The sequence below is a fragment of the Coenobita brevimanus genome, chromosome 110 (assembly GCF_032717465.1).
Source record: "Coenobita brevimanus isolate Jiangsu-jjx chromosome 110, ASM3271746v2, whole genome shotgun sequence".
Taxonomy (NCBI): Eukaryota; Metazoa; Arthropoda; class Malacostraca; order Decapoda; family Coenobitidae; genus Coenobita; species Coenobita brevimanus.
In genome coordinates, this window is record NC_137063.1 from 40,785,444 (window position 1) to 40,810,565 (window position 25,122).

Here is a 25,122-nt window from a genome sequence, read left to right on the forward strand (position 1 = left end):
AAGATGGAGAAATGGCAATTCTATGCCTAGTTAAGGTGAACACAGTTTAGTCGTATTACATGACTGAAATGGTGGTATGTGGTGATGACCATCATCTACTCATTTGATGCAGTGCTGCATACTTCTTTCCTCTTTCTCATTCTATCTGTCTCTGCCTTCCTCTCTTCCTACTTCTCCCTTTCCTTCCTGTCACTTTACACTGCTACTTTTTCCAATTAAGGCAGCTTTACTGTACACTGAGTGACAAGCATAATGGTTTCCTGTAACCCAGGAAACCATTTACAACACTGCGTGGTAACCACATAACCAAATTATGGAGTAAAATGGAATCTGCTATGGTGCCCCTGTTAAACTGGATGAAGATGCTAAAGTGACATCCATCCAGGACCTAAACCTCCACACTTTTTCCAGTGCATCCCAGTGGCAAGGCGTTGTCGGCTGCAAGGGAACATCGATTCCCTGGAAGGGATGTCCCTACAGAGCAGTTGTTTGTCTGCTGTTAATGGGTCTGCTCAGCCAGACAGACTGGGGCTGATGAATAACAACATGATTGAAAAAATCTCCAGCCACCTCTTTACAAATCTGAATCAATGGTCAATTAATGTGCCCACACGGCATGACCCTTACCTCATATGGTGCGTTAAAACACTGGTTTATTATGCATCCAGTCTTTTCATCATCATTCCAACCTTTATTCTTACTTAATTCAAAGACAGGGTGAGATAGGATCCAGTGTGTGTGTGTGTGTGTGTGTGTGTGTGTGTGTGTGTGTGTGTGTGTATTTACCTATTTGTATTTACCTATTTGTAGTATACAGGAATTGAGCAATGCTCGTGTTGTCCTGTCTCCATATCCACATTTATCAAGTCTACCTTTACACACATGAATGTTTTTCTCATGCACCACCTCTTTGTCTAAGTCGTTTCAAATATTTAAGAATATACCTAATTGTGATATACACGGAATGTACTATGCTCGTGGGTTTCCGTCGCTGTTTCTCAATAAGTTGAATTTAACTTTAAACTCGTTTAAGTTTTTAGACTGGACGATCTCTTTGTCCAGGCTATTCCATAAGTCTATACTTCTGTAAGGAAAGCTATATTTCTTGATATCCTTCAAGCAGCTTGACTTTTTCAATTTCATTCCATGTCCTCTTGTTGCTCTCTTATCCCATACAAACAGATCTTCTTTGTCAATTTTATCTACTCCCACCATGGTCCTGAACACCGCAATCATGTCTCCCCTCTTTCTCCTTTCCTCTAACGAAGGCAAATCCAGTTTTTCCAGCCTCTCTCTGTATGACAGGTCTGTCAGACTGGGGACCATCTTGGTTGCTGTTCTTTGTATTCTCTCAATCTTGTTTATATCTTTCTTTTTGTGTGGGCACCACACTACCGCTGCATATTCTAACCTGGGGCGGATCATGGCCACTATCAATTTTTTCATCATTTCCTCATCCATATAATGAAATGCTACTCTTATGTTAGTCAAGAGCTTATAAGTCTCTCCAACTATCTTGTTAATGTGCTTTTCTGGTGACAAACTATCTTGGACCAGCACTCCCAAATCTTTCTCTTCTCTCCTTTTTGTGATTAATTCATTACCCAAAAAATAATTCAGTGATGGTCTCCTGGTACTTTTACCCATTTCCAATATTTTACATTTCTTTACATTAAATTTCATTTCCCACGTCCAGCTCCAATTGTGTATCCTATCCAAATCCTCCTGCAGTATTTTACAATCCTCCTCAACCTCTATCTTCCTCAAGATCTTTACATCATCAGCAAACAGACTCGCATAACTGTTCACTCCATCTACCATATCATTTACGTAAATCAGGAACATTACTGGCGCCAACACTGAGCCTTGAGGGACTCCACTTGTTACTTCCCTCCATCCAGACATCTTTTCCTTTATTACTGTCCTCATTTGTCTGTCTCTCAAAAAGTCTCTCATCCATTCCAGAAGTTTCCCCTTTAGTCCTCCTATATATTCTAGTTTCCACATTAGTCTCTTATGAGGTACCTTGTCAAAGGCCTTCTCTAAGTCTAAGTACACACAATCCACCCAACCATCTCTCTCCTGTACCACATCAATCGCTCTTGAGTAAAAGCTCAACAAGTTTGAAACACATGACTTTCCACTTCTGAATCCAAACTGACATTCAGCCAAAATATTCATCTCTTCCAGATATTTTATCCATCTGTCTTTCAGGATTCTCTCACACAATTTTGCGACCATGCTGGTTAGAGACACTGGTCTATAATTCAGGGGTTCTTCCCTGTTTCCTCCTTTGTAAATTGGTACCACATTTGCCCTCTTCCATTCTTTTGGCACTTTCCCCTCTTCCAGTGAGCATACAATTAAGCTGTGAATTTTATCCGCCAGTTGTTCTCTGCATTCCTTCAGTACCCAATTAGAAATTCCATCAGGTCCTGGGGCTTTCCTTACATCTTGGGTTTCCAGTAATTTATACACTTCCTGCACCTCCACTTTTATATCTTTCATCACCGGAACATTTCTGATCACTCCCTCCCCTTCCACAAGCTCCTTTTCTTTAGTGAAAACTGACTGGAAACGTTTCTTCATTATTTCTGCTTGCATTGCCGCATCCTTAAAGACCTCTCCATCTACTTTCAGCTTGGTGATTCCTTCCTTTTGTTTCAGTTTGCCATTAACAAATCTATAAAACAGTTTGGGTTCATCCTTGCATTTGTCAATTACTGTATACCTTTTTCAAAATTCCTTTCTTCTTCCCTACATATTCTTGTGTATTCGTTTCTTGTTCTTTTATAGTCTTCCTTTGTTCTGTCGTTACCTCTCTTTCTCCAATTGTTCCACGCCTTATCTCTCTCTTTTTTGGCTATCATACACCTTCTATTAAACCACTCCTTTTTCCTGTTTTCTTTCCCTCTTACTCTTGGTACAAATTTTTCCACTCCCAAATTATAGAGGTCTAGAAAGATATCCCACTTCCTCTGTATCTCTCTTGTTTCTCTGAATTTTCTCCAATCCGCATTTTCAAAAAAGTTTCTCAATCCTGTAAAATTTGCTTTGCCAAAGTTGTATCTTCCCTGTCTATGAAGCTCGTCTCTTGGCTCGACGTTTCCTATTAACATCTGGAACTCAATGACCACGTGATCACTTTTTCCCAAAGGACAGAGATATTCCAATGATTCTATTACATCGGGTTCTTTGGTGAACAGTAAATCTAACCTTGCTGGTGTGTCCTCACCTCGAAACCATGTCTCTTCTTTGACCCACTGCGTCATCACATTATTCATTATTATATTTAATAACATAGTACCCCACGAATCCTCGCCGCCTCCAGAGTACCATTCCTCCCAGTTCACCTCTTTACAATTAAAGTCACCCACCAAAATTATATTATTGCTTTTCTCAATTATTTTTTGCAAGAAGCTAGACATATCTGACAATATCTCATGGTATTCGTCATCCTTCCATGCTCTCGTCTTTGGGGGAACATACACTACCGCCATATCTCTCTTAACATTCTCTCCAGTTTCTAATTTCATATATATCACTTCAGCCCTGCCTTCTCCCATTTCCACAGTATCTACATTTATGTTGTTCTTCACTGCTATCATCACTCCTCCTCCCTTTTTTTCTTTCCTGTCTTTTCTCCACAGTTTGTATTTACCATCTCCCAAATGAACATCAATATCTTCTCTTAATTTGGTCTCTACAAGGCACATGACATCAGGTTCATGTTCTCTCAAGAAATCATTAATTTCGATCCTTGTCGATATGAAACCATCAACATTAGTATATATCACCTTCAAATTATTTTTGACATTATTAATACCCTCTTCTCTCCTACTCTCTGTCCGTACCACTTCTTCAACTTCTGATCTTTCACAACCATCCCCCCTAGTTTCCTTCACTTCTATTTCCTTAAATACCATTTCCTTACTTTCATATCCAATACTCTCCAAAAAAAAAAGTATTACGTTCTTCCTCTGTCCTCTTATCATTTTTTTCCTTTACTTCTTCCTTTAATGATTTTAAAACTTCTCTTTCTTCTTCATTCAGATCTTTTCTTATTATAATATTTTCCATCCCCGCCTCTTTGCTTAATTTCCAGGTCACTTTAAGTATCTCATTTATTACACTTTCTGATGTAAACTTGACTCTCATTGGTCTTGTTTCCCCTTTCTTATAAGGCCCTATCTTCCTTACTTCCTCAATTTCTTTTACCCACTTGTCTCCTTCGGGGTCAATCTTGCCTAATATTCCTCTCACCATGTTCGTGTCTTTCTCAAGTCTTGCGAACCTAACCTTTTCTTCCTCTTCCCTGTTTCCAAATACTACCACACATCTGTTCCTTTCTACAGTTTCTCTCACTATTTTCTCTTTTTTCTTCAGTATTTTCACTACATTTTCTTCTATTTCTTTCTTGTTCATTTCCCTTTCTTCCTGGATGATCTCTCTTAAGCTGACCACTTCTTTCTGTTCTTCTTCTACGTGTGCCCACTTTGCCTTGTGTTCTTCTAGCACATTACTCACCTTCTCCGTTTTATTAGTACTCTCTTCAAGTTTCCTCCTCAGTTCAACATTCTCCCTCTTCAAATTCTTAATCTCTTCATTGGCTGTTTCGTTGGACTGGATTAGACTCTGTATGGTGGTTTCCGTATTTCCTGACACATCCTTTATCACTAGATTCTCTACTTTTTTTCGAGTTCACTAATCCTCATAATTAATGTTTTCACCAGGTCCATGACATTAGTATTAGCATCAAATCCTTGAAATTCCATTCCCTCATTGTTTACATTTTCGGCCATCTTTAACGTACCGGTAAAGTACCTAAACAGCTGTTACCGAATAAGCCACAAACATTCATGTATACTATTGCCAACAAATCTTTACATTTTTGGTAGTCTACCAACTTTCATTATTTTAAATTTAAAGAAAGACCCTAGGAGACAGGACAGACAAAATTCCTGAAACTACTCAAGGTTAGGAGCGATGCCTGGGACGACCTCTCTCTCCGGCTGCTCGTGTGTGTGTGTGTGTGTGTGTGTGTGTGTGTGTGTGTGTGTGTGTGTGTGTGTGTGTGTGTGTGTGTGTGTGTGTGTGTGTGTGTGTGTGTGTGTGTGTGTGTGTGTGTGTGTGTGTGTGTGTGTGTGTGTGTGTGTGTGTGTGTGTGTGTGTGTGTGTGTGTGTGTGTGTGTGTGTGTGTGTGTGTGTGTGTGTGTGTGTGTGTGTGTGTGTGTGTGTGTGTGTGTGTGTGTGTGTGTGTGTGTGTGTGTGTGTGTGTGTGTGTGTGTGTGTGTGTGTGTGTGTGTGTGTGTGTGTGTGTGTGTGTGTGTGTGTGTGTGTGTGTGTGTGTGTGTGTGTGTGTGTGTGTGTGTGTGTGTGTGTGTGTGTGTGTGTGTGTGTGTGTGTGTGTGTGTGTGTGTGTGTGTGTGTGTGTGTGTGTGTGTGTGTGTGTGTGTGTGTGTGTGTGTGTGTGTAGGGGGGGCACCAGTATGTAGGCATTATAGGTCCTAGTATATATCTCATATCACAATGTGCAGCATGTAGTGTCTGCCGGAGACATACACAGCTTCTCACTAGGAATGCCAATCAAAATGATGTATATCCACAATCCTGTTGTCCCAGACCATCAAGAATGTCTTAACACATGACATATCTCAACCAGTCTCTTTGTAGTCCAGACGACACCATTGAAATCTACCAGACTCTACATCCAGACTGGGCCATATAAATTCTTAGATTTTGGGGAGCACAGGCAGAGAGCCTACCTAGGGACTCTGTCAAAGGCATTCTCCAAATCAGCAAAAACAAAGTACAGATCCTTTTTCTTTCCTACATATTTTTCCCTGAAGCTGCTGAAAAATGAATATGGCATCAACGGTTCCTTTGCCTGGCATAAACCCAAACTGCATCTCATCAATATTAACTCTTTCTCTAATCATACTTTCTACAACTCTCTCCATTACCTTCATTATTTGGTCTAAAATGTCTCTATAATTTCCTCTTTCCAGGGCAACACCCTTCCCCTTGTACACATATTTATTTTTCTTTACAAAAGTGTCTCACGTACCTTTTGTTGGATAGGTATTGTATAATCCATCAACTACCAAGACAGAAAAGGGGTGACAAATCCTTCTCATGCTCCTCTCTGTGCATACTTCAGTCTATCATTAAAGCACTTCATTTTGAATACTCAGTCATTATGATGCATTACAAATGTGTTATGGGTGATATAACAGCACAGACACAAACAGTACTTCCTCCCTTCTTGCAAGTGTTACGTCACAGAGATTCCCACAGATACCGAACTTCAACGAATACTGGTCATCCCTGCAAAGAGGCCCAGCAGTAGCAATAAACATATATGGTTGCCTCATCACCCTCTGCACTGCTCCAAACATTATAGGATGTTAGACCATATAGTGTACTGGATACAATTTTATAACTGAAGCTAATTACTGTCAGTACAGTAGGCCCACGAGCAGTGCAGTTCTTGTTTGCACTAATTGATTTACATGACACCATAAACCATACCCCGCATCAATCAGTGCGGTAACTCCTCCTATTAGTGCACCAATGTTCTAACTGTAGGGACCCCCTCTGTACTCCACTTGGCATTCCTGTGTGGTGATGAATGCTAAATTGGCCACTGCACCTGTGCACTCAGCCTCCACCTCCCTGATCCTGCTCCATACTCTCCCTCCACTGTCCATGCTGCCTGGCCCTGATCTTCCCCTGCAGTTTGTACACTCTAAATAACTCTTTCTTTTGCCCAGTGATGTTTGCAGAGGCTGTATGTGTACTACAATTAATGTCTGGTATGCTCAGGAAGGAGTAAAAAATTTTCAAGAGGGTCAGAGGGGGAACTTTGGAAATACTTTGGGATATTTCAAGACCTGCAAGTCTGTTCAGAAAGTATCTGACCTTAGGCTCTAAAAAAATAAATAGCTAACCTGTTGAGCTAGGACACTAATCCCCCTCAAAGTAGACCTCATCTGACCTAACACATGTAGCCCAGCGTTCTTTCCAGTGCCTGAAACATTTTCAAAGTTGGTTTTCAGTATCTCCCGCAGGAGCTTTGTCGCACTCATCACGATCTCTTCTCTCATTTCAAATTGGGAACCCTTCAGCAGAGTTTTGAGCTTGGAGAAAAACCAAAAGTCATGAAGCTATGTCTGGTGAGTAGGGAGCCTCCTGGACTTGCAGGATGTTGTGCTTGGCCAAAAATTCCTGAATCAATTGAGAAGACTGGGCAAAGGGCACTGTCATGGTGTAGCTTCCAACTTGCCGCTTTCCAAAGGTCTGGTCTCTTCTGCCGACCTACATCATGAAAATGACGGATAACATCGAGAGAGTAATGTTTGTTGATGGTCTGATCCTCTGGTGTGTATTTGTGATGTACAACACCACAGTAGTTGAAAAAAAACTCTCAACATGAGAGTGCAGTTCACCTTGTTGCAGACCTTTGCACTTTTTCTGGCCAAGGCAACCCTGCATGTTTCCACTGGGAAGACTGTGATTTGGTTTCTGGGCCATGCCCATACGTCAAAGTCTCACCTCGAGTAATGAGTCTTCAGAAAGTCTGGAAAGTGATTTGCACACTGCAACATGTCTTGAGCAACATTCATCTGAAGAGATCATGACGAATGTGAAGAACCAACTCTAAATAATGTTTCAGGCTGGAGAAAGAACGCTGGGCTACGTGTGTCAAGTCCAAAGCGGCTTACTTTGAGGGGGATTAGTGTCCAAGCCCAACAGGTTAGCTATTTATTTTTGAGGAACCTAAGGTAGGATAATTTCTGAACAGACTTCCTATTTGTCCTTATAACATGGGTTTAAATGTACCCATCTATAAGGCTTCAATTTGCATAGCAAAATGCCCAGCCCCATTAACTGCACTGTTCAGGGGAGGGGCACTGTATAATATTATACCCCCAATTAACCATAAAATATTTATCTAACCTCTTTCCTCATGCTATATATGCCAACTCTGTTTTTAAGCACTTGAGAAGATGTAATTGTATTTATCATCCACCACCAAGTTGTTAAGGACAATAATTTAATTCAATTATATAGTTAGCTGTGGGAATACACAAATATCTACATTTCTTTCACCGCTGGCTTGCTCTCACTAGCTGGAGATCTGCCGAATGTTGTTTATAAGTTAACCTTTGATGTGTTTGATGTGGTGCAGTAACTCCAAGTTCCCTGTGTGTGTGTATATCTAACCCAAAGAGTGCTTAGTTTACTGTTCACTTATGGAATACTTATGATACTGTACACTTATCAAAGTCTGCATCATCGCAATCTTATAATAACGAAACCTTGAAATCTTAAAAAGTGTTACAATACGTGTGTGTGTGTGTGTGTGTGTGTGTGTGTGTGTGAGAGAGAGAGAGAGAGAGAGAGAGAGAGAGAGAGAGAGAACTGATGTTGGAGGTTAAATTAAACTGTGGTTACATCATAATTTGCTCAAATGTCAATTGCACAGTGCTTTAACAGTGACACAAATCATGTAAAAGAAATATTTTATGTGACTGCTGTCTACCAACGAATCTGCTTTTTTAAAATGAGTAAAAAGCATCAGTAAATTATGTATGACAAGCACTGCAGCATGGTCATGGGATATTTACTGTATTTTCACTCACCACAGAACTCTGTAAGCTTATCACATTGTTTTGTAAAGTTGTATACTGACATGTGTCCAAAACAATGACTGTAACACACGCTGACTGTTATTAACTCAATTCAAACCATAACTAACGAAACTACTGAACACAATGATGTCTTATGTCATACATGGTCATGTTTCCATCATCATAATCATCTCAAAACACCTACAAACATGTTCTTGGGGCTGGCTTGTTGTGCTTTTTTTTTTTTTTTTCACAACAATGCTTGTTCCTGCAGTCATTTAATTTAAGAACTAATATGGGGAAATGAAATGGCACTGTTTTTATGAATCATGGTATATGGTGAAAGCATCTGTATGAATCAGCTACAGTCACAACTAGAAAATATGTAAAGTTTAGATTTTGTGACTTCCACCAAGCTGGCAACACTGGAATGGCCTGAGTGGGAGAAACATGGGGAGCTGGAGTGCAGGTCACATGAGGGAGTGAGGGAAAGGTTGTGTGGGTGGGAACAATGTATCATGTTTTCCAGCACTTCTAAGGTGTTTTTGAAGAATGACCACCTGCTCTCCGCAAATAACTGAACCCAGCAAGAGTGAACCCTGCAAAGTGGGAGTGATTACTGGGCAGGAAGAGGTGCAGGCGAGGTTCACAGAAGGTGATACCATCAACAGGAATGTTAATAAAACTGAGTTCTAATTTTTAGTTATTTAGCATTTCCCTTGATGAATGTACTATGGGAATAGTTAGTGCTGTTTAACCCTTATCTGACTGAGCAAACCACAGGTAGACAATTGCTCTTGTGGAGCTGTTCTACAGATAGCATACAGTACATAAGCTGTGCAGGGAATCAGCACCCCGTTGTGGTAGACAACACCTCCCCACGGTCAGACCACGACCTTTTCTACAACGAGGCACAGGGAAGTATGAGGAGATTTGGCTCCCAGGTGGATGTTGTACCTGCCTACCCAGGATGTACAGCTCCAACAAGTGTAGGATACTCATCGGTGCCTGGGAATGGTTATTTTATTCTATCTATCTATCTATCTATGGCCCGACGCCCTAATCCCGCAAAGGGTGGCTGCAGACAAAACGCCTCCAAGTCACTCTGTCACCCACCATTTGACTACCCTCCCCCCAACTCACCCTCCCCTCCCTCATATACCTCTCAACTCCATCCCTCCACCTCATCCTCAGTCTACCCCTCCCTCTCCCTCCCTCCACCTCACCTACATACACCCTCTTAGTCAGTCTTTCATTCTCCATTCTCTCCACATGTCCAAACCACCTCAGTGTATTTCTCCTAATCTTCTCAACCACATCCACATCTACCCCACAACGTTCCTTCACTTCTTCATTCGTCAACCTGTCCCTCCATGTCATTCCACATGCTCCTCTCAAGTAACTCATTTCCACTGCTCTCACTCTTGACTTGTTCCCCTCTTGCAAGGTCCACGCCTCGCTTCCATACGTCAGGGTAGGGATCACAATGCCATCATGCAGTGACTTCTTAACTTCCATACTCACCTCCCTATTTCTCATCACTGCTTTCAGCGTACCAACAACCTTCCTTCCCTGCTGTACCCTTTCACGTACTTCATCCCCCAAAGTTCCATCCTTAGCGGAAACATGTTTACAGTATATCTGACACTTCACTACAACTGATAGCCAAACTATGTCACAGCTTTTAAATGGTACATCAGCAATTTTCCTATATACACTTCAAGAGGCAAGTTCTTTGTACTGAAGATACTGTACATTAACCTTTCAAGCACTAAGATGAAGATTAGTTATCAAATGATAAATTTCAGGAAGTGCTTCTTCAGGGATATCAACCACAGCTCAAATACAGTACAAGACCACTTAAAACATTAATATAAATCAATAAGCTGTATGAAAGTTTTCCAGTATTTGTAATCTAAGCCTAAGTATATTAAATAAGCAATACATATACTGTGTACTCACAGAGAGGCTGGCAGCAGTAGAAGATAGGGTACAAGGTTCCTGGGAGGGGGTACGAGGGGGAATGCACTGTGGTGGTGGAGGGGTCCTGTGCTGGCCTGGTGGCAGCTGGTGTTGACTAAGGTTGGATGCTGTTGCACTATTTGGTGGAGGCATTTTACTTGGGAGAGGAGGAGGTGGGACTGTCATGTAGTGAGGAATCTGTGGTGTAGGAGCAGAAGCTGGGATATTACAAGGAGAGTGTGAGGTAGTAGAAGATATACATGTAGAAGCAGCTGGAATATTGCTACCATTTACACATGGAACACTTTTTGGGTGCATTATCATGACGGGAGTATCTTTTGGACTGGACGATACTGTGACAGAATGGCATTGAGTAACTTGGGTTGCTATAGTACTATTTGCTGCTGTGGTAGTCAACACAGGATCACCAGTTGTGGTAAGAACAGCAGATGTGCTGTGTACAGTGCTGGAAGTTGAAGCAGATATGTTACTTGAGGCTGTGGTAGTAGTTGTGATGGAAGATGTCACAGTTTGAGCTGATGAGGGACTAACAGCAGAAACAGTATTAGATTGTTGGTCTGATGCTACTATGATCATCTTAGAGTTTGATACAGCAGTTGTCACAATGTTACTACTGGTGTTCTGTGCATCACCTGAACTTTGGGAAGCACAATTCATCTCTGAAGATCCAAGTGTTGAATTACTTTGTGTAAACTGAGGGCTCTGTGATGGAGAGTGAGGACGAGGTGATGTCTGACCAACATCGCTGGTCGTGGGAAAACTGGAAGCAAGACTAACAGCATTTGAAGAACTGGAAGCAACATGAGTAATGATGGGAACAGGACTAGGAGCCTGAGAGCTTGTGGGACTATTACTTGATGCATGACAAGTGGTGGTAACCGGACTAGAAGCGTGACAAGTGCTGGCTGGACTATGTCTGGAAGAAGAGCAAGTTGTAGCTGTATTTGGATGATGGGCAGGAGGAGTATGACAATTAGTGGTGGTAGTGGTATTCGGTGTGAGTGGAGAGGAGCGAGGGTGGAGAGGGATGGTGGGGTTTGTGTAGCCGTTGTGTAGGTGGGATACAGGAGAGTCTAGATTGGCCAGAACATTCCGGATCCGAGACACATCCTCCTTGTTCAGTCCCAGGTCCAGAAAGTCTTTATCACTCATTTTCATCAGCTGAAAGTAGAAGAGTTTAATAATAGAGTATCCTTTCAAATTACAGTACAGTACCTGCAGGTTAATGTAATGTACTGTAGATAAGAGTACAGTAATAAAAAGCACACATGGTACATTTTGAGACATGTTGATCATCATCATCATCATCATCCAAACCTCCTTTCCCACCCAAGTTGGGGTAAGGTAGGGTCCTGAGTGCCAGAAAGAGCTTGATGACATAAGACACCCGAAAGTTTGCCCATCTGTATGGAGCACACTCCTACTCACTCACCATTCAAACCCCAGGATCCTGGTTCCACCTGACAGGTCAAAAACTTATTCCGCTCACAGCTTCATACTCACATATCTGACTAAGTCAATCGAAGACTGAGAATGTTAAAAGACGATGAAATTACTACATGTTATAAATGAATAAATGATCTTCCTAATGAAAAAGTAAATAAATAAATTACCATATTTTATCGTTCACTCATTTATACAAAGCTGACTTCTCACAGATACAGTATACAGTATAAACATTTCGTCAATGTTTGTTAAGAGAAAGCTGTAGAGCATTCATGTGCAATGATTTTCATTAAAAAATTGACACTTCTTGCTCCATCAGAAACATTTTTATGGCTTACAGAACAGAAATATCTTTCAGTCCTTGACCATAGCCGGCTGCTCTAGCAGCAGCTGACTCAACATCGTAAAATGTTTTCAAACATTTCATTCTCCTGCTCTTACTTGTAACTGTATTGTTATGATATTACTACGTTATAAATTAACATGGAAGTGAAAAAGTTACTACATGACAGTATTGTGATACAAACTCTAATGTATGGAAGTGAAGCTTGGACATTGCTGGAAGGACACAAGTCAAGAGTGAGAGCAGTGGAAATGAGTTACAGTATTTAAGAGGAGCCTATGGAGTCACATGGAGAGACAGGCTGACAAATGAGGATATAAAGGAGCGTTGTGGTGTGGATGTGGATGTGACAGGAAGCGTTAGGAGGAATACACTGAGGTGGTTTGGCCATGTAGAGAGGATGGAGGGTGATAGACTGACGAAGAGAGTGTATGTGAGTGAGGTGGAGGGGGGAAGAGGGAGGGGGAGGCCGAGGATGAGATGGAGGGATGGGGTGGAGAGGTATATGAGAGAGGGGGGTGTGAGTTGGGAGCAGGGCAGTGAATTGGTGGGGGACAGGGCAACGTGGAGGCGATTTGTTTGTGGCCACCACGAACGGGACTGAGATGTCTGGCAATAGATAGATATAAATTAACCAATGAGCTTCCTATAAAAAAAAAAAAATCATTCATTCATTCAACGCCAATTTTTTATATATACTGTATAAATATTTTACCAATGGTTGTTGAATGCTCTACAACTTTCTTTCAACAAGTACTGACGAAATGTTTATATATCTGTGAGAAATCAGCGTTGAATAAATGAGTGAACGATAAAAAATATTTTATTTTCTCTTTTATTTCACTCATTAGGAAGATCATTCATTCATTTATAAAATACAGTAATTTCATAACAATACAGTTATAAGTAGGGGCAGGGGAGAAAGCTGAATGACACAACCAAAAATCATGGTGAAAAAATACTGCAACCTATATGGTTAAACACAACCTGAGTTGAGAAAGTGCAAGCAGCTGGATTTTTCATCGAGCCCTCATGTGAGAGGGTTAACAGCACTCAACAGACAACCATCTACACCATATACATGCAGTATCTTCCATAATACTTCTCTGTTCATCATCATCACCACCTAATCCAGTGCTGCCCCATGAGGAGCATACAAGTCCAGGGCTAAGCAAGTTGGTACTGACATTTATGATGAGAGTGACCTGCCTCACTCATCCCTGGGTGGCATTATGTAAGCAACAGACCCCAACCACTCCTTGGATATAAACCTGCACTGGCTCAATCCGACTGGAGCACCGTATTACCCATTAAACCACCAGGTGCATAATTTGGTTATATGGTTACCATCCAGCGTGGCAAATGGTTTCCTGGTGTACAGGAAACCATTTGGTTTATCACTCAGTGTAGAGTCTCCTGTAGGCAGAAGGAAAAGGAAAGAATGAAGGAAAGAAGGACAGAAGAGGAAAGAAGGAAGGAAGAGGAGAGGAAAGGGCAGGCACCCAAGAGAAGCACTACATCGAGTGAGTGGATGTTGGGCGCCCCCACATAAGCTATTTCCAGATCCTTAATATTTCTCACATGCCTTCTCCACTATCTGTCTCACTGCAAGTATTTGATGCACACATCCTCTACCATTCCTAAAACCATCCTGTTCATCACTAACAAACACTTCATTCCTCTCCACTATAATTTTTATACTCACTTCGCACACCTTTATTCTTAGACAGGGTACAATCACAGCCCTATTTTACTTTGCTGATGCAGTCTACTCATCCATGCCTTCTTACACCTCTAACAAACACTTCATTCCACTCTCCACTGCACTTAATTCTCTCTCCAAACAACTCATCAACACCTGCAGCTTCCCCATTCTCCAGCTACTTCACAGCATTCTTCACTTGCCAATGTCACATATCCTGGCACTACATTCCTTCTCTGCACACCATGAAAAGCACTCATGTTTACAGCCACTCTGCTCTTACCATTCCCACTTATTAGCCTTTCAAAAAACTTTTATCTTCTCCTTACTTCACTTTCACTGGTTAGTGTTTTTCCACTTTAATCCCACACATTCACACTATTTTCCACTAAAACTTTACATTTTTGCACCTTTTTCCAGAACAATTTCCTATTATCAGTGTAATCTGCTCTCATTTTTCTTCCAAGATCACCATATACACACTGAATACAAAATCTTAATGTACTAAATTATCCATACTTGTATGGTTACCATGCATGATATTAAATTCATGGATTTTGAGAGCTGGAGGTTAATCTTAAAGGAAAATACAAAATATGTCCATTCTTGGAGATCATTCTACCTACGATGATGACCCATTTCCCCCCTTTCTGACACCATTTCTAGGATCCTCGAAAAAATAAATAAATAAATAATAAAATGCTAATAATGGTATATTAAATAAAAGAAAGACTACAGGCCTACTGAATTATCCAGTACCTCATCTGTTTGTTCTGTGATCTAAGGTATTCATAAAAACTTTTCTTAGTTGCCTTTTTGCATGCTTATATCAGTTTCCTAAGAGTAATAATGTACTTAGTGCTTACGAATTCTGTTATTTTTTGGGCTTTGCTGCGTTTCTGCTTTAATATTTTCTTTGCTTGACGAGTTGTTTGCTTTTAGGAGGAAATTTTTTATGACCACTACTGATGCAGGATCTCATGGTTGTAGTTTTAATTCTGCTGATGGTGAGGTTAGCTTTGCTGATGGATGAAAAACCATGTAGGTTAAAAGTTTCTATTGTTTCTTCCAAGTCTTCAATTAACTGTGCTCAATGCTCATTCTTACACATGTTTAAATATATTTTTGGTTTGATTTGCTCTGACTGCAAGAGATATATACTGTAACGGTAAGATGCCATGACTGGGTACAGCATTCCAACATTCTGGATAACCTTGTAAGAGGATGATGATACAAGCACATTGCACTATGTGGGTGTACAGAGTGTTTGTTTTTGAAGGCTCCAACATACTTGCATGATTCGGCCTTGGTCACCTAATGGCGGTTCTCCATGCTGCTCGATCTCTGGTAGCTTTCCTATTCAGTCCCTTATCCCTGAGGTCACACTCAATGACTTCGCCCCAGGTCTTTTTCAGTCTACCTATAGCAACCCTACCCCTAACATAACACTTCTCACTTTCTGCACCCAGTTATCATCCCCCATCCTCTTCACATGCCCAAACCATCTCAATCTGCCTCTCCTCATCACAACACCAATACACTCCTGTCCAAACCTACCCCTCAACAATTCCATTGTAAATCTAGCCCCCCCAGGCCTCGCACTCAGGGATGCATTGCACAGCCACCTAATCACCGTCATTTCTGTACGTTTGAGCCTGCGAATATCCTCTTCCTTTACTGCCCAGTTCTCACTACCATAGAGCATTACACTCCCAACACAAGCTGCATACAAAGATCTCTTAGAATGGAGGGAGAGCCCTCTCAATGTCAGGACAGGCAACAGCTCCCTGAACTTCTTCCAACCACTCCTCACTCTAGCCACAGAGCTAACTCCAGCCCCACCTCCAGCACATAACGTGTCTACCAGATAACAGAACTCTTCCACACACTTAAGAGACTCACTAGCAAGTTCAATCCTTTCATAGGTGACAATCTCCACCTGCTCTCCCAGACACATCACACATATGAAATAATCATTATCTCACAGTCTACCTCTAATACCACTATATCATCATCCTGACCCCTCCACTCAAGAGACAGGGTGGGGTTGAATCCACATACAAAGAGAGGGAAAACATAAAAGTGGGAGAACTATATACAGCAAGCCAGTACTGTATTCACAAAAACTTCCCGACAATCATTCACACATCAATCAAGCCCTTAAATCCTGGCTCCACCTCACAATCCTCACAATTTGGATTTTTTTTTTAATAGATGGATTTTATATACTACTAGCCACATAGTTAATGTTAACTATCATGTGAAAAAGGGGCAAGGAGACAGGGAACTCACTATCTGCTCCAATGTACATACAATATTTTATTTAATCCCTTAACCGCGGGGCATCACTTTCGTGATGCTTGAGAGCAAGGGATCATAACGCGGAGCGACACTTTTATGATTCTGTGTTATTTTGAATTCGCCCGGGCTTTGAAGTGGTGGCTTGTATCATCTATCAGTACTGCCAATGTCCAACACTAGTCAGCACTCCTAATCTCATCTGTACTCCTATCCATTGTTGACAATTTAGCCATTTCTCCCCGTTCTTGACTCCCCTCCCTACCTCCCCTCCATTACCCTATCCTCTCGCCTGCCCGGCCGTGCTACCCTAAGTAAATCTTCCCTGGAATTTTTCACTGATTTCATCCATTGAAATAAGCCCTATGCCTTATTCTCATACCAAATAATATATACAAGAACGAAATAAGGTAAGTGAGAGTGCCATACACCTAGAATTGGCTAATTATCACCTGACAACACCTCATGTGCACTTGTTCGCTAATTTTCGCTGTTTATTTCCCCTTGAAATATGCCGTATAATCTATTTTCGTAATAAAAATATATATAAGAAAGGAAGGGAGAAGCCTAAGTGATATTTACATTCACCTGGAACTACCTAATTATTGCAGGCCACCACACTGTATTCTACGCTAAGTAAATCTTCCCTGGAATTTTCCACTGATTTCATTCATTGAAATAAGCCCTATGCCCTATTCTTATACCAAATAATATATACAAAAAAGAAATAAGGTAAGTGATAGTGCCATACACCTGGAATTGGCTAATTATCTCCTGACAACACCTCACGTGCACTCGTTCGCTAATTTTCGCCATTTATTTCCCCTTGAAATATGCCGTATAATCTATTTTCGTTATAAATATACATATAAGGAGGGAAGGGAGAAGCCTAAGTGATATTTACATTCACCTGGAACTACCTAATTTATTATGTATTGCCTTGGTTTCCTGCCAATCATTTCATTGCTATATATTAGCAGGTCTCATAGGGCTGAAGTTGGTAGTATTGCACCTACCCTAGCCAGGCAGCAGGAGGCCACCACTATCAGTTCACTGTCATCTTTGAAAGTGGGAGTATATCTGATTTGCTCCTGCTAACTTCCGCCGCTTTATACCCCCATGCAAAGGGCCCTGTGACCTTTACCCCCTACTAAACCTCGTGTGGAAAGAGATAAAGGGCTGATAATTGATAGAGAGTGACTATGATCTTTTTATTGAGTAAAACAGTGCAAGTGGAATTGTAAATAAAGTGTAAATAATGTGTAAACAGCAAAAAAGCAATGAATTTAAATATAAGTGAACAGTGAAAAATAGTTTTATAAGTTACTTCAAGTGACAGTGCATAACACAGTGTAAATAAAACAGAAATGTAAATAATGTAAATAAAGTAGAGAATGTAAATAGAAATGTAAATGAGTGGTATTATAAGAATACGAGTATATATCTATCTATCTATCTATTGCCAGACGCCTCAATCCCGTTTGGGGTGGCCACAAACAAATCGCCTCCAAGTCGCCCTGTCCCTCGCCATTTCACTCCCCTGCTCCCAACTCACACCCCCCTCTCTCATATACCTCTCCTCTCCATCTCATCCTCGGCCTCCCCCTCCCTCTTTCCCCCTCCACCTCACTCACATACACTCTCTTTGTCAGTCTTTCACCCTCCATCCTCTCCACATGGCCATGAAAGTGAAAGTTTCACTCTAGCATGTATGAATACTATGAGTTATGAGAGTGAAGGTGAAAGTGACATTCACTCTCAATGCTAGTATACAGGACGAGAAAGTGAATGCTACGTATTTTACTGAAAGAAATTGAATCCCTACAATGACAATAAACTACTATTACTGAAGGAAACTTATGGATAAAGACTGTAGATATATATAGAGTGTTATATAGTAACAGAAATATAAACTGTGAGTGTTTTTATGAATAATAGACAACACTAGCGGCGAACGATCGGAAGTGGGATGGTCATACGCCCTCGTAATTTTCATTACAGTGTTTTTTTGGGGGAGTATGGATTCCAAACTATTTGAGAATCATAGATTAGTGTTTCTAGTGATAATATCAGGCTGTGGTAATCAAATTATGAGTTGTCGGGAAGTGTAAAGTGGAGACTTAGTTACCCAACTTCAGAGGTCTCCACAAGTCCTACGGTACTCGACAAAGGCTCAACAAACACCCAAGGAGAAAGCTGAAGGTATGTGCCATAAGTATATGTGATTTTAATATTCTAGGACTAATAACTGATTTTTGGCAAATATTTTTAGAGTGTCGGAGCGCAAATATGCCCGCGGGAGCCGCAAGTCAAAGCAAAACAAGCCCGCGGTGTAAGGGTTAATCAACTTCATCTCCTCAAAATTCACTAGCCTCATCACCTTCCATACCTCACTTTCTTGTACATTCCTTTACCATACCCAACTCACTTTCTCATACATTCCTATACCATGCCCAACCTTCTTCTTGGCCTACCATGCCTCCTTCCACCTTCAAACTCATTCACGTATACTTTTTTTTTTTTTTTTTTTTTACCACACTACCTAGTGAAGGAAAAGGATCCCTGCATGTGGTGGGACTGACTTAGCTGGCCTGGTTATACAAACATTTGTCAGCTCCCTCTCTATCCATCCAAAGGAGGAGAGTAGATAGCAGGAGCTAGGCAACTTCACACTACACTCCACTATGTTCTTGTTCTCATAAGCCAAGGGCCACCACCACCTCAACAACCCTACCCACATCCACTCTCTCCATATGGCCATACCATATACAGTACATACACTCTCTCCTATCAAGTTATGAACAAATTTCCTTACTCTACAGCATCACCTTTCAGACTTCCTTTACCACCTCAAGGTGAAATGAGGTAAGGTCCAGACAAAAAACAACTGACAAAGAGATACTAAACAAAGTTTGCCCAGCTGAATGACCACACTCCCATTCACTCACCATTCAAACCTCCAGAATACTGGCTCCACCTAAAAAAAAAAAAAAAAAAAAAAAAAAAAAAAAAAAAAGGTAGCTTCACACTCATCTCTTGTATCTTTTTGTGAACAAACATCCCTACTCCACATCGACATCTTTAGTGTCATCATATTCAACAAGGCCTTTCTGCACTTCAAGATGAGGTGAGGCAGGGTTCATAAAGACAAAATGATAGAATGAAAAACTAACTAAAGTTTGCCCAAAAGAATGACTCACATTCTCATTCAAGCCTCCAGAATTCTGGCTCCACCTGCTAGAGAAAAATATCATCAGTATCATCATCCAAACCTTCATCCAGAAAGCTCGATCTCTTGTTAGTTTCTAGCCTCACTGATTTCCAAACCTCTCTTCCTCACAAACTCATCTACAATATCTCTCCACCTTCTTCTTGGCCTACCTCGCCTCCTCCCTCCTTCAAATTCGCTCAGATATACCTTTTTCACCACTCTATTGTTATCCATTCTCTCCATATGACCATACCATCTCAGTACACTCTCCGATTCTGGTGTCCAAAGACTTCCTCACTCCACATCCTTCACGAACCACATTATTTCGTATCCTATCTACTCTCTCTACTCCACATACATTCATCAGCAGTTCCATCCCAATTGCTCTCACTCCTGACTTTTAATTTTCATGCCACAGCATAGTCTTACATCCATATGTTGAAGTTGGCACTAACACTTCTTCACGTACACCTCATGCAGCTGCAACACTCAAGCCTCTTGTTTCTTATCAAGGCCTTCATTGCACCAGCTACCTTCCTTCCTTGTGTCACTCTACTTTCCACTTCTTTTGCACATTTTCCTCTCTTTTCTATCACTGTACCCAGTACTGTATTTGAACTCTCTCACCAATTCCAGTCTCTCCATTCACTGCAACATCACACTGGTAGTCATGTTCTTTCTCAATAACCATCACTTTACTCTTTTCTACATTTGCTCTCAATGCACGATGTTCATGGACATCAGCAAAACTCTGCACTAGTCTTCCAAGTTCTTGTCCGTTATTTGCAAGTAGTACTGCATCATTAGCATATACCGTAACAAATTTGAGATATTCCATCCACCACGATTCATTACCAACACCATCCCCCTCTCCATTACTCGTGTTTTTATTTCTCTCATCAACCCGTCCACAGACAGTAAGACCTCGATATAACAGACTTCAAGAGACCGGAAATCGCTTTTATCGGAATCGAGGAGCTACCGGACTAAATTCTTATACAGTACAGTAAGACCTCACTCTAACGGACTAATTGGGGCCCCAAGCCATTCCAAAAAATGCAAAATTCTGATAAAAGCGACATCCGGGCTTCCCCCTGCTAACCCGGACTTTTTCCGACATATCAGACATTAATCAGGATCACACGAAAGGTTTTTAAACTGTTTTGGCTACCACTGCTGTCCTGTACTGTGTTATAACTTCACTAATCAAATGATATGATATACAGTATATAATAATACTGTATTGTACATTTTATTTACCTTATTGTGGTGGTCAGGCAGTCCGGACTGCTTCTGGCTTAACCGGACTTTTTCCATTACATAGGAACTTAGTCTGGTAGCTCCTCGAGTCCGATAAAAACGAATTCCGGTCTACTGAAGTCCGTTATATCGAGGTTTTACTGTATATTGGAAAAAGTCCGATAATGCCAGAAGCAATCCGGACTGCATGATCACTTCAGCTGTGTTCACCACTATAAGGTAAATACAAGACATGTTTATCAGTGTGCAGTACAGTATTATTACAGTATATTATACCATTTGATTAATGTAGTGAAGTATAACACAGTACAGAACAGCAATGATAGTCAAAACAGTTTAAAAACTGTTCATGCGATCCGAGCTAATATCTGGAATACTTTATCGAAAAAAGTCCGGGTTAGCAGAGGGAAGTCAGGATGTCGCTTTTATCGGAATTTAGCATTTTTCGGAATGGATTGGGTCCCAATTAGTCTGTTATGGTGAGGTCTTACTGTATATACCGAACCATGGGGACACCACACAACCCCATCACACACCCAAACCAATCGTGAACCATTCGCTGATATCCATTTACCCTTAGGCATGCTTCACTACCATTATAAAAACTCTTGATGGCACCTAGCAGCTTACCATCTACACCGCAAATGCGCAAAGCCTTCCACAATCCTTTTTTGTCTACTTAGTCATATGTTTTTTCCAGATCCATGAATGCCATATACACCTTACAGTCCTTCTCACAAGTCTTCTCCACTATCTGTCTCACTGCAAATATCTGATCCACACAACCTCTGCCACTCCTAAAGCCACCCTGTTCATCACTCACTAAGACTTCTAATATCTCTCTTACCTTCTCTATAATAATTCTTCCATATTCCTTCCCTACTGCACTCAATAAACTTATGCCATGATAATTCTTGCACTCACTTCGCTCACCTTTATTTTTGTACAGGGGTACAATCACAGCCTTCTTCCACTCTGCTGGCTCAGTTTCACTCATCTATGCCTTCTTAATAATAAAATACAGTAAATAAATAAATAAATAAATACACACAGTTTCACTCTCTCCACACCATATGTGAATTACAGTACACTTTTTTATGCTACCAACTCTATGCAATACATACAAGAGTCCTCAATATTCATTCATCCATCACCCAATCTTATGTTGCCCCATGAGGAGCATAGGAGCCCAGGGCTAGGCAGTTGGTGATGACATTTAAGATGAAAGTGACCAGCCTCAATCATCCCTGAGAGGCATAACATGAGCAATAAACCCCAACGACCCCTTGGATATAAACCTTCACCAGCTCAATCCGACTGGAGTACAATAATTACCCACAAACCACCAGATGCCAAAACTTGGTTATATGGTTACCACCCAGCATCATAAATGGTTTCCTGGTGTACAAGAAACCATTTGGCTTGTCACTCAGTGTCAAGTTACCCACAGGCAGAAGGAAGAGGAAAGAATGATGGAAATAAAGATAGAAGAGGGAGTGCAAAGTCACCCATAGGCAGAAGGACGAGGAAAGACTGAAGGAAAGAAAGTCCGAATAGGATGGAAGGGAAGAAGGATATTGCAGGCACATATCCACTTCTTTCACTCTTCACATTCATGCCATACCAAAGTCTAACATCCAAATTCTAACACTTTCCCTTTCTTGAAACACAAAACTGCATACATAGTATTTAAGTACATCTGTTCTCTGGAAACAAAACTGCACAAAAAGGGAAAGACAGCTGGGCAAGAGCAGGAAAGACATTTCTCATTCTTGTCTGACTGCCTACCCCTTTGCTTGAACATGATTTCATGTCCAAATAACAGTTGGGCAAAAACACTCTGCATGCGATTTTGTGTCCCAAGAATGGGAAAGTGTTATTGTGCTGCGCTGATCCACTTTCAATTAACAGGCTATAAATAGATAAAAATTTAATCTTTGTGTTGTTAGTATTCATATTCAATACAAATCTATTACTCCATCTGAAACACCAGAATTCTTCTCCCACCTGACTCAAAACAAATTATACATTTATCACTGCCCTTACCAGCTGTTATGTGATTGATGGATTGATGAATCTACTACACATAACTTATTTCAAATAAGTAAACAAACCAAAGATAACTTACCTTCTCAATAGGATACTGTGAAACCTGATTGTAAAATTCGTGTTTATTCTCAATGTTGAGGCAATTATTATTGTTCATGGCAGGCTTATGCATAATGGATGGGATTGTGGAACTTCCTGTGGACAATGGTGGTCTGATCCCTGAAGTGGTACTAGTATTAGGGGTACTCTTGTCATGGTTCCCTGCTTGGACGACTGGTGGTGATGTGTTTCTTGTGGCATTGGTGGCACTTGAGGATATGGAGGTGGATAATGACCCACTAGCTGCATGACTGCTAAGGCTGGTAGTTTTGCATCCAGTGGAGCTTGCAGTGACAGTTGCAGTCGTCAGGATTCTACAAGTAGTGGTGTTGCCTGAAGTGGGGCAGGGGCTCTGTTTGGTGGTGCTCTTGACACTAGCACTAGAAGCTGCACAAGTAGAGGAAGAGGTAGATGCTGTGACAACACCAGGTGAATTTCTGGACCACCGACTTTTCACATGGTTACTACTGTTGTTGGAGTAGGAGGGTTGGTTCATTACACGTGCTGCAGATGGACTGTTTTGTGAAGTTTGGATTCCTGCTCCTATGTCACTTTCAACTGAGCTAGCAGGAAGCCTTGTCCTAGATCCAGAGCGGTCTGTGTGTCTCTGTGACCGGCTGCCTGATGAAGGGGGTTTTCTGTGTGGCTGTGCTGATGAACATGTAACACTATGTGCTCCTCCATGGGCTGCTGCTATGGTCTGCGTAGCACCTCCAGACTGTTTCTGTACAGGACTGGAATGTGAACAAGACCCAGAGGCAGAGCACACTGCTGACACCACCACTGCCGAGGGAAGACTAGCCAGAGTGGTGGTTGTGGTAGCAGTAGTAGTTGTTGCAGGGCGTGAGAGAGGGGAGGACGCCCGGCTCGGACTCAGTGATTGGAGAGGTGATACATACGGGGAGGACTGAGGAGAGCTGAGGGGAGAATTGGATGCTGGCGGTACCTTAGTAACAGCAAGGTTGGCTGACCCTTCTTCGCTGCTGGAACCATCAGAGTGAGATCCTTTTCCAGGTGGAACAACTCCAGATACTGTTCCAAGCATCTGAGAATACTGGTAGTAATGGAAGCTACTTGGGTGGTTGCAGGTATAACTCGGTGCCATTGTCAATGCAACTGTGGAGATAAAGAATGAAATATTAGTATTTTGGATATGAGAAATAATATATCTCAAAATTTTACGCTACTGTTAAACAATCTATCCCACTTTTATTATTACTCAATGCAACTTACCAAGGCTCTGCTGGTCATAAATGTTGGAATTATAAATGTATGTGGTAGAGACAGTGCCACCCTCATTGTACAGCTCACTGGACTCCCCACTGCCACTGCTGCATGCATCCTGTGGGCAGACAAAGTACAGTTCAGCCTTGCTTAAGCACTCCCGTACTCAGAGCTACATGTTCAGAAACTTATGTCTTGAGGTCATCTCATTACTATACAATGAAAGTAATTACCACTATGCCATTCATTTTACTAATAACTTGGCTCATACTAAAGTAATTTTTACACTGATACTGTATATGGTACATACACATGAATATACTGTACAGTATCTGCTGTATGTACATATCAAAGTGATGTTGCAATTGTCAGCTTTCATGACCACAGTTGCAGTTATCAGAAAGTCACAGCAGTTGCACTTTATTACGTTCACTTTGCTTATGAAAGTTCCAACAAGCTTTTATGACCCGGCCTTCATCATCCAATGATGACTCTCAATGCTGCTCAATCTCTGGCAGCCTCCTCATTAGTCTCTTGCTGATGAGGTTACACTCTGTGACCTCATCCCAGGTCTTTTTTGGTCAGCATCTGACAACCCTACCATCAAAATTCACATCTCTCCCACTGAGTTGTTATCCTCCACCCTCTCAACATACCCAGACAATCTCACAATCTACCCCTCCTCATCACAACATTAATACAATCTGATCCCATCCTTCCTCTCAATTCTTCCATCAAAATCCTAAACTCCCTCAGGCCACTCATTCAAGGATGCACTACACATCCATCTAATCACTGTAATTTTTATAGGACTGAGCCTACAAATATCTTCTTCCTTTAGTGCCGAGGTCTCACTATTGTACAGCATCACTCC

At 41.3% G+C, this 25,122-nt stretch overlaps 1 protein-coding gene across 1 annotated transcript in view; it reads right to left on the bottom strand.

Annotated features, from left to right (window-relative positions):
- The window catches only part of LOC145417555 (uncharacterized), a 70,299-nt gene that overhangs the window by 21,106 nt on the left and 24,071 nt on the right, over nucleotides 1-25,122 (bottom strand). Inside the window, exons 4-6 of the mRNA XM_080286263.1 lie at nucleotides 24,258-24,366; nucleotides 23,005-24,140; nucleotides 10,579-11,777 (exon numbers count right to left, since the gene is read on the bottom strand). Of these exons, the coding sequence (XP_080142389.1) occupies nucleotides 10,579-11,777; nucleotides 23,005-24,140; nucleotides 24,258-24,366 (2,444 nt within the window). The remainder of the gene's footprint in view (nucleotides 1-10,578; nucleotides 11,778-23,004; nucleotides 24,141-24,257; nucleotides 24,367-25,122) is intronic.